This window comes from Lolium rigidum, chromosome 6, assembly GCF_022539505.1.
Source record: "Lolium rigidum isolate FL_2022 chromosome 6, APGP_CSIRO_Lrig_0.1, whole genome shotgun sequence".
Lineage (NCBI taxonomy): Eukaryota > Viridiplantae > Streptophyta > Magnoliopsida > Poales > Poaceae > Lolium > Lolium rigidum.
The window spans coordinates 93,250,934-93,262,327 of NC_061513.1; the positions used below are offsets into that span (position 1 = coordinate 93,250,934).

General features: G+C 43.0%; 1 protein-coding gene across 1 annotated transcript; it reads right to left on the reverse strand.

Moving 5' to 3' along the window:
* Nucleotides 1-802: 802 nt before the first annotated feature.
* LOC124666808 (calcium uniporter protein 6, mitochondrial-like) lies at nt 803-3,843 on the reverse strand (the record flags this gene model as incomplete). The annotated part of the gene is made up of 2 exons (XM_047204136.1): nt 803-1,421; nt 3,445-3,843. Coding segments are annotated over 2 exons (891 nt in total), but the record flags the coding sequence as incomplete, so codon positions are not given.
* Nucleotides 3,844-11,394: the final 7,551 nt, after the last annotated feature.

Sequence of the window (11,394 nt, forward strand, 5' to 3'; positions counted from 1 at the left end):
TTTAGCATGATGACTTTCCGTTCGGTGATAAAGAGGCGTGATATTCCGCCAAATCAGTCAACAGAACTCAGAAGTACAAAACACAGTCCAACGCCACAGCCACCGCCTGAAATCAAAGTTACTATCGAGCCGACAAAAGTTGCACCCAGACCCAGAGGGGCACGATCGAAGCAAAACGGGACAACGCCTTCCTGGATTCCGAGAAAATGGCGTCCTCCTCCCGTTTGGCACTTTTTTTTTCTACGTCCAGATTGATCTTAACCAGAAAAAAGTGCACCGTCGAGCACGACACAAGGACCCCAACGCATGTGTGCACGCAGCAAGTAATCCCACAGTGCACGCGATAACTTGTATATACATCACAGAGATTGAGCTACCACCAACCCTCGTCAGTTTATATACTTTAGGCCTTGTTCGGTTTCATCTGGATTGGACGTATTTGACGTATTGAGGGGATTAAATATTATGTAAGTTACTTCTAATACCCTCCAAACCACTCGAATCCACTTACGAAATGGATTAACCGAACAGGCCAGAAATACGTTCTCCAAAGGCACGTTTACGCAAATGACAAAGATTCCATCTCAACACGAACGAAAATGTACTGAAGCTACTGAATTACGTAAGGCGGTCGATTAGCAGCGGCTGCAGGGTTTACACAGCTCTTAGTAAGTCCATACAGCCGAGCAGTCTACAAGCATAAGGTGCTTCTGCTTCGGCATTGTACGAAAGAGAGAGATTATAGTTATACTGAGTTGCTGGTGGCCTAGACAGTTGCATAGGAGAGGAAGACAACCAAGGATGCCAAAGGTCTACCTCGCAATTGCAAACAAAACAAAAAACATCACCTTAGTCACCACTTCCTTGATCATTACCCCCAAGAGAACCAATGAGCACTGTAGATTAGTGTTTAGAGCGAAGGGGAGCTGTCATTTGTGAACGGGTGACAGCTCGTGGAGATGAGCGATGTCGGCGTTGGAGAAGTGGCTTGTGCCGCACATCTTCTCCAAAGGATCCTTGCAGCACCGCTGGAGCTCCAGGTACCTGTCCAGGTTGAAGTTCTTCCTCTGAATCAGCTTCCTCTGCCGCGACTGGAACAGCCTCTCCATGAAGTCTCGGTATGTTGGATCCCTCGAGGTGATGAGGAAGTAGGCGTAACCGACGACCAGGCCTGTCGTAGTTGTGAAGAATGTGATGGGCTCCATGACGTCCCACGAGAACTCCCAGAAGGTGAGCCTGAAGAAGAGCCCCATCTGTGTGATCAAGAACCCTAGCCCAGACCAGAGGATGCGGCGGACTTGCTTGTGTGCGAGCTTGTTGATATCTTCCAACTGTGTCTGCAGCTGCTTCAGCTCTTCCTTTCTGGGATCATCCTCAGGTGCCAGTGCAAGGGGCATAGCTTTTCTTACCAGATCCACAATCTGTACATAACAGGAAAAGGAATCAGTCTCAGCCAATGTTAAGTATCAGCTGATGTTACACTATTTCTATCCAATGTTAGGTACCAACTACTGCTACAGTACAATCGATGTTATATATCACTACATATTGATAAAAACTAGTATTGAATGAAGAATTCTAAATAATGAAATCAAAAAATGTAGTATAGCATAAATACATGAAATCTGCCCAACTAAACATTTGAGTTGAAATTATGGAACCAAAACAAAGTAAACATGCTTCAGAAGAATATTTGTCCCTTTTTGTGTAACACGCTTTTGCCCCAAAACATTAAAAAAATATTTTTACACATGCACCGCCATCAATCAAATGAGAATGAGAGGAAAATTTCCTTTATGCCCACCTAGCCAGCAGTCACAAGGCTCACAAATGGTCAGCGTGTGACACAGGGAGGTTCATTAAGGAAAGTATGTCTAAGAAAAGTGAAAGTTACGACATAATGTAATCACGTACCGTGGTCATGAATTACTTAAGCAAACAAAAGAAACAAACATGTAGTGCAACATAAATACATGTGATCTGCCAAAGTAAACATTGAAGTAGAAACTACGCAACCAAAAAGACAATAAACATGCCGGAGAAGAATATATGTCTCTTTTTGTGTAACATGCTTTTGTCTCAAACATTTGATAAATGATTTGAGGCATGCACCACCATCAACCAAACGAGAACGGGAGGAAACTTTCCTAGCCAGCAGTCACAAGGCTCACAAATGTTCAGCATGTGACACAAGGAGGTTTCATTAAGGAAAAGTATGTCTAAATAAAGTGAAAGTTAGAAATAATGTAGTCGTCTAATGCGATTAAGAATTGCTTAACAAACAATGTCAAGATGGGCATTGTGCAACACTCCCAGTGTTCAAGCAAATCACAATTATTTGTCACTGACTAAAGGATCTTGCCATAAGATGTCAAACTTTATGCATGGTGGACTGGTAGTTTCGTACGCTAAAGAACTGGTAGATAACATGACAGGCACCCTGCACTAGAAGTCACCCGTCTACGATGGAAACAAGAAAAAGAGGAGTGTAAAGAGCCAGAGGATTCTCCACCTGCCATGACCCATCCTGTATGACACGGAAAGGGCAGAGCAAAGCAAGCTAGATAAGAGAAGGTATCTATTTTGTGCTTTATGAGCACGCTTAATCGGAATAGTTCTTCCCCGTGGAAGAAACGGTGGTAGCTTTTGCACTGGTGCGGCAAGCGTGCGCACCCAGGAGGAGCACGCAGTGTGAATAATCACCCACCAGTCGCCACCACTTGGGGGCAGAGCCCTGAAGCAACCGGACGGCTTTTTCCTGAAAAGCATCACCGACAAGTAGTTCGGTTCTGGTGATTTCCTATAGTCTAAACATGCCAGCCATTGTCCTCCTTCCCCACCATGTTAAGTCAGTTCCAAACCTCTAATCAGCTGATGAAACTGAACAGCGCATGACAAAGTGGGCAACGAATTCAGGTGTGCGCGCATATTAGACGGGGCTATTGCTTTGCTACCGAGCAGCCCCTGCGAATTGTAAGAGCGAAATCGAGGAAGCGATATGGTGGGATTTGGCAGATGAAAACGTGGGTGAACTTGGACTTGAAATTGATGCAGCACTGGACCATGGCGCAACTGTGGTGCTGCACTTGGAGGAAATCTACCGAACACCTGGAGGTCACCATCGGAGCCGGCTGGGTACGCGCGGAAAAGCACAAAAGGCCGTGAGCGCCTAATGACGACGCCATCCACGCGGCTGACCTCCGGGGCCGAATTAGAGACGGCGTCAATGCAAATCCTCGGGTGCATCGAAGATGCGTTGAGATTTTTCGAAAACGCCCGGCGGGACCACGGGTCGAACACCCCGGCGTGGAACCGGGTAGGTCCCCCGAATCGTGGAACGGAGACGCGAGCACGAAGTACTCGGACAGAGGAGTAAAAATTAACTCGAAAAACATGAGGGACGAGGCGGCGGAGGAGGGGGGATCGCGGCAATGTAATGCAGACCTTGTCCGGCTGTAGGTAGACCTTGTCGCGGAAGAGGAGGACGACGCCGGCGTGGTCGAGCGCGCCGGCGAGCGCGGTGGCCTCGGCGCGGGTGCGCGCGGCGCCGGCCTCCTCGCAGGCGCGCAGCAGGTCGGCGTACGGGATGACCTCGCCGTCCCCGAGCCGGCGCTTGAGGGCCTCGACGTTGGCGAGCCGCATGAGCCGCCTGGCCTCCTCCGCCGTCACCTCGGACTCCGCGTCCCTCGCCTCCGCCGCCGGCAGCGACGCGAAGCGGAGCCGCTGGAGCGCGGCGCACGGCGGGGGCAGGCGGCACGCGATGGCGGCCCGCGACGCGGCGGCCGGGGCAGGGGCGCCGGCCGCGGCGGCGGCGCGGAGGGCGGAGCGGGAGAAGCGCCACATTGAGATGGGTGTGCGTGGGTTGCGGGGAGGGAGGTGAGGGAGGGGCGGAGGAGGAGGGAGATATGGGGGAGGCGGTCAAAGCGGAGGTGGGAAGGTGCGGGAAGTGTGGCGGAGGCCGGAAAGGAAGAAGGAGAGGGAGCGGCCGGGAGAGAGAGAGGGAGAGCTCCGGCTCGCGGCCGCGTGGGGGGTTTTTGCGTATTTTTGGAGGAGTGCGATTCCTTTTCTCTGCTCCTTTTTCATGGCATGTTTTGGGCAACAATGGCAGGCTGTGTGTTCTGGGTGGGTTCCTGTGCGCAGAGGTGCAGGGTCACCACGCGGTTGAATTTTTGGAAACTGCTTTGCACAGTGATATGACAGGAAACGCTACGCGTGCTGTCAGTTACCTACTCGCTTTTACTATATTTTCCTTTTTTCAGAGGTTTTTACTAATTATATTTTCATGACATTTGAACTTTGGCTATGTATGGTGTATGGTATTACAAATTTTGCCCTCAAACCACTGCCACGTAATTAACACCTTAACAGACGGACCAGTGCCGGTTGCGAGAATCAAGTGCTGGAAATGTTCAGGTGTTTTGCGCTTTACCCCAAACACGTCTCACGTGCAAGCAACTAAAAACATTACCGGGAAAAAATAGAGTAGTACCATTCTTCCAAACATTCCATGGTTGATAATCCAATCCTGCGCTGGTTGTTTTAAATTGCTGCAGCGTGGTTGTGGTGCATTTTGTGAGATTATCATCAAGACTGCACTTCTTCTCCATAAATATTAGAAAAAACTTCCGGGCGCTGGTTGTTTTAAATTGCTAAAGGTTGTTGTCGTTGTTGTGCATTTCGTGAGATTGTCATCAAGACTGCACATCTTCTTCATAAATATTTGAAGAGACTTTTTCATAGGCTGATATATTTTATAATGTCAAGACTGCTGCTACCAAATTTAAAATTTTCCATGGAAATTGTGGGGCGTGGAGGGGTGATGGTCTTTTTTTTTATCATGGTTATCAAAATATACCAACCTGTATCATCCATGTTGAAGATAAGTAAGTTTGAAGGTGAACACACATGCGGAACGTTGCCATGTGTCCCTAGCTAGATGTCATGCAACCTGACATATGAGAGCGAGAGGGGGAGAGGAAGAAACAACAATCACACCTATTTGGTATAATTTTTATCACCCACTCTCTCATCCTTTGACTTCCAATTCTTTTAAAAACTCCCGAGAGTAGGAAAATCATGGTCGCGATAGAGAATGTAAAACTATTTAACTTACCCATGCTCTTTCCTTTTGTCGAAGTGGAACCATAGTACACAATGTGACACAATGAGATAGAATGCAGTAGAAATACGAATAAGGATAGGCTAACGAGTTACTTACTCCTAAGGGTCCAAGCAAGCCCTTTAATTCAATTATTTAACCTTACATCAAAGAATGAATTAAATCTCCCCTCTGACTAGTAACATAAGTACATAACATCGAGTACATTGTGTTTTTTTTTGAAAGATTGGCAGGAGGCGTGCCCATTCTATCATGGGAATTGGAACTTTCTAATTGGATGTGCACGGCTCTTCCTTATACGTTTTTTCCTTGCATGCTTAGTCGAGATATGGGGTCGCTAACATGTAGGGTAACGTCAAACATATGCTATAGGGTCTCCTTCTACTTCCTCCCTTGCCTCATACATTAATCACATGAGACAATGTTGTTTATATGTTGAATAAGTATGTTATATATAAGATTGATGGGCCTTACTACACGACTGCCTCCAAATGCAAGCATTACCATGTGCTGGCCTACTCCTTATCTCTTACACCATGCATGCAACAAAAGATACAAAGAGGTGTAACCGTCATGGCATCAAGAAAACATTACTTGGATCCCCAGTTAAAAAAAACGTCAACTATTAGCCTGAATAACTTCTGTTTTTCGAGTTGGCTTGGCCTCGCAAGAAGATCTTCAAAACAAGATCTCACGTTGACATGTTTTGTAACTATTTTCATCATTAAGTGCTAGTTTTTATCACTTAATGTTGAGCGTACTTGTAGATAATTAGAAGTGTGTGAGCACTACTATATAAATGTAGCGACTAATATACAAAGAAGAGAGAGAGAGATGTTGGTTGTGAAGTTAGAACAACCTATAAACAAGATAAAATTTGTTACCCTTTGTACTTTTATCTATGAGTTGAGAGAATGATGATGTAATCCATCATGGTATTAGAGTGGTGCATGTAAAATTCATGCATAAACTTTGTAGTTTATTGTGTTATAATCCAACATAGTTGATCTTATATAGCATGTTTTACATTCATTTCAGAGATTTTCCAATTAATCCCCTTTATTTTGGTTTTGATTCTCTCTCGCAGCAGAAAACCCTTATGTTCGTATTTTTAACTTTCAGGGAGCTTAGGGATTCCAAAAAAGGTCAAGGTCAAAAAGCATGTTCGGAATTTTCAAGACGAATCCAACGAGATAAAATGGGTCAGAAGGAGACCAACAGGGCGTCCCGGGGGCAATGGTGTGGCTAGGGAATCAGGTCGCATCGTGGGGTCCAAATTCCCCCTTACCATCCGGTCCACCTCAATCTTTCGCCCACTGATGTGTTTTGACCTAAACCTATTTATATATACCCCCAGAGATTTTCACGAGAGGCTTAGAGAGATACTGAAAACCAGTAAACAAAAATTATGCGGCCCGCCACTAGTGGAAGAGTAATCTTCGGCCACCTCTTCTTCTTCACCAACGCCTTCTCATCGCTCTCCACCATGAGAGGGGAGTAGTTCACCCCCTGGACTTCGGGTTTGTGGTGGTAGCTTGATCCAATCTCTGTATGTATGATCATTTTTCTAGCCCGTATGGGTTTGTGTGAAGTTTTGTATGAAGGAAGTTTTCAAGTGTAGGGAGAAAAGAATGATGTGATGAGATGAAGTATGAAAGCTTGGGGATGCCCATGTCACCCCAAGAAATATCCAAGAGGTGCAAGCGTCGTTTGGGGATGCCCAAGGCATCCCCTTCTTCATCAACAAAGTATCAGGTCATCTTTCAAGACGCTATATTTTTATTGTTTCATATGCTATGTATTGTTCTTGGAGCGTCTTTTTTTTTGTTTTGTTTTGTTTATTGTAGCATATGGTTGGATCCCAACATAATTTTTTTTTTTGGAGAATGACACACTCCGTTTTAATTGCATAGAACACTCTAGTTTTCACTCTTATTGTTCTGTGAGTGTTCTCTTTTGCTAGTACTGCATTTAACTCTTGTGTTCCAATCATATTTTGTTCAGAGCTTGTTAGTTTTCTTTAGTAAGGTATGATTAGCTCTCTGGTATTTATTGATTATTATCTATGAGAGTTGTTTCAATAAATTGATTCGTGTTGGAGACGAGTAAAATGTTTCATGCTTATAGTGATGCAAAAGGAAGCTTGTTTAGACTGTAGCTTAGACTTTAGCATGTCATGTTAGATGTTATTTTAATTATATGCTTAGTAGTTATTGTTTTAGCATGACTTGTCTCAAATAGCTGAGAGTGCTTAATGTGCCATTGAAAGAATCATGTGTTGTTTCCATCATATAAAACCATAATATCGTGGTATTCTCCTTTGATGTTTTATTGGGTTGATTTGGCACATGCTTACACCATGTTATACCACAAATAAGTCACCTAAAGCCTCTATGATCATTTAATTTTTAACTTGTAATATCACGTTATGCTTTGATTAATAATGTTTTGTCGCTATGCATGATTATGGCTATTATTGCTCTCTTAGTTGGTCGCTTCCAGTGTTTTGCTAGCCTTCACCTGTACTGAGTATGAGCTCTACTCGTGTATCCAACTACTACAAAATCAAAGTTGCCAATTGTGTCAACCATACCTACCTATATGTGGTATTTCACCGCCACTTTAAAGTGAATTGCTTGTGTGCTACCTTTAAACCTTCAAAAATTATTACTTGTTTTGTGTTCCTGTTTTAGCTCATGAGGAAGTGTTGAATGCTTTATTATCTCTTTCATGTTTATTTTGGCTTCACACTTTGACTAGCATGCATAATGTGCTAGTCCCTAATATTGCAAAAAGAGCAGGCGCGGGTCCCAGCCCACTAAAATATAAATTGAACCAATAACCAAAATCTCCTAACACTATGTACTTGAGAAATCATGAACCTAGCTTGTTCAAACAAAGGAGAAGAGAAAATTTATTGTTCTCTCTATTGGTGCCGCTCTTGAAGCCATTAAACATGAAAATATGATAAATCATTTGATGTCATTCGTTGACATAGAGATACATACCTCTCAAAATATACTTTCAACACCTCTATTGTATTCAAAATAAAAAGCTCTAGCACACGAGTAATCTTGCTTCCCTCTGCGCAAGGCTTTTCTTTTACTTTTATGTTGAGCCTTCATCTTCTTACTTCATGCACCAATTAAGAGAGCATAGTTGTCATTCTGAGTATAATGTGCATAGTTCCAAAATTTATTATTGATTGATTCATGATTATGTTATTGCTTGTTCTCAAATTACTTGTATCTAGTCACCCTTTAAAATTTAAAGGTGTCCTGGAATTTATGTTTTGCTACTTCATAAAGGACAAGTTGAATACTACTTTGTTATGTTTTCTCTATGGTAAAAAACAAACAGTTGCTTTCAGTGCACAATTATTCACGATCTTTTGTTTGAGTTATTTCTCATGTTGTAACATAGTTGCTAAGTTCTATTGTTAGAATTATATCTATCATGCCTATGTTTAGAGTACTTTGATCTCAGCTCACAATGCTTTTACAATAACTTGATCAAGATTGTGTTGGCTTCATGTCACCTCAAAAATTATTTTTCTTATCACTTACCTACTCGAGGACGAGCAGGAGTTAAGCTTGGGGATGCTGATACGTTGCAAACGTATTGATGGTCCATGCTTGTTTTACACAAATTTCTATATGTTTTGTTTACACTTCGTGGCACTTTTATGCATTTTCTGGAACTAACCTATTGACAAGATTTCACAATGCCAGTTCCCTGTTTTCTGCTGTTTTTGTATTTCAGAAAAGTTGTACATGAAATATTCTCGAAATTGGCCGAAACGAAAGCCGAAGTTCCTATTTTACTATACCGAAGACAGAGTTCAGAGGAGAGACGGAGCCAAGCCAGGAGGTGGCCACACCACCCCTAGGTGCGGCCCAGCCCCTGACCATGCCTAGGCATGGTGTGGGCCCCTTGGTCACCCACCGACCTCGCCCTTCCGCCTATAAATACATCTGATCGGGAAAACCTAAATACCTGAGCCTCCATCCACGAAAAGTTCCGTCGCGGCCGCCATCGTCGACCCTAGCTCGGGAGGGTTCTGAAGCTCTTCCCAGCACCCTGCCGGAGAGGGAGATCATCACCGGAGGCCTCTATATCGCCACCCGCCTCCAAAGTGATGCGTGAGTAGTTCATCTCTGGACTACGGGTCCATAGCAGTAGCTAGATGGTTGTCTTCTTCAATTTATGCTTCATGTTTAGATCTTGTGAGCTGCCTATCATGATCAAGATCATCTTTATGTAATGTTACGTATTGTGTTTGCTGGGATCCGATGAATATTAAATACTATGGTTGAGACTGATTATATACTTGTCATATGTTATTTGTGATCTTGCATGCTCTCCGTTGCTAGTAGATGTTCTGGCCAAGTATGTGCTTGTGACTCCAAGAGGGAGTATTTATGCTCGATAGTGGGTTCATGCCTCTAGTAATCTGGGAGAGTAACAATAACTTCTAAGATTGTAGGTGTGTTGTTGCTATTAGGGAGAAAACAACAATGTTTTATCTAAGGATAATTCTGTTGTTTACTTTACACACTTTGCTTAATGCAATAATCTGTTGCTTGCAACTTAATACTGAAAGGAGTGCGAACGCTAACCGGAAGGTGGATTATTAGTCATAGACGCAGTTGGATTATGATCTATGTATCATGTTGTAATGCCCAAACGAATCTCATAGTAATTATTTTGTCATGTATGGTCTTTATTCTGTCAATTTCCCAACTGTAATTTGTTTACCCAGCATGTTATTTATCTTTATGGAGAGACACCTCTAGTGAACTACGGATCCCGGTCCTTTCTTTTACACTGATAAAACATCTACTGCAAACATTTGTTATGTTTACTTACTGCAAGCACTCTTTATTTCACTGCAAATAAACATCTCGTTCCACACTATACGGTTAATCCTTTGTTTTCAGCAAACCGGTGAGATTGACAATCTCACTGTAAGTTGGGGCAAAGTCATTTGGTTGTGTTATGTGCAGGATCCATGTTATTGCTGACGCCGGTAGTGCGCCCTGCCAAAAGTCAGCTAGCAACACCTTCAGAAGTGATTTCTTTCTCCTACTGGTTGATTAAACCTTGGTTTCTTACTGAGAGAAAACTTGCTACTGTGCTCATCATACCTTCCTCTTGGGGTTTCCCAACGGTGTGCTCTGCACTCATCAATGATCATATACTGAATTACTAGCAGGATGTAGCGATCCTTCACCGTGGGAACGTGAACCTGGCTACGTCGTGTGTCAACTCGCTCTCGGAGTCTTCACGCGTCGTCTTTCCCTAAAACCCAAGACCATTACCATGGGCATTCTCGAGGTGAACCCTAGTCAACTGCCAGATTATAATAACTTGATTGTAAGGGTCATGCACATTTCTTTGACCAATACAAGGCTCCATGATGCTACATTTTCGAATGTCATGATCTCTTATTGACGAACACTTTGAATACCTATTCTCTAGCTCTATATAACATTGCAATGCCTAAAAATATCTAACAATTATGTCTCGTAATTACAGTAACTTTCGTTGCTAATTTGGCAAGTGGCAACCGATAGTATGTAAACCTTGCAACTAGTGCAACAAAAAAAATTAACCAAAACATGGAAACGTGAGATCTTTTTCAAATCCTTGTTGAGAGAAACTTAGCACTGACAGATGGTTCACAAATCAGATCAACGACTTAAGAGGTAAATCATTTTTGAAATATCCAATTTATCAATTATAATGTGATAATATAAACATGAGGTGGTGAATTTCTCTATACATGTGCTCTTTGGAGATTTCTCACCCGGGAGCTGCACACCGTAAGACTAGCGAAGTAGGTACCTGTTTAGATTAGCCGAGGATTTGGGTCCAAGAAACTTTTCTAGAATACTTAAATCTAATTTTATTTTATAATAGCTGGAGACATCTCATATATCTCTGCTATATACTATAAGTATATATAGAATTTTTTTGCTACAGGACACTGTTATTTTCTGGCGTTTGCCAAAACACACCGCTCGATTGTGTCTTTGCCAGGTACCATTAGAATTATGTGACACATTTGCCGGAACACACCACTTTCCGTTTTCGGCTAGGTGGTGTGTTCTGACAAATGTGCCACGAAATTGTAATGGTACCTGGCAAAGACACAATCGAGCAGTGTGTTTTCCCTATACGATAGTTATTGGTGTGTCCTGTAGCAAATTTTCCCTATACGATAGTTATTGGTGTGTTTATATAATCCGAGGAAAAGAGAATGTGACAGAAAA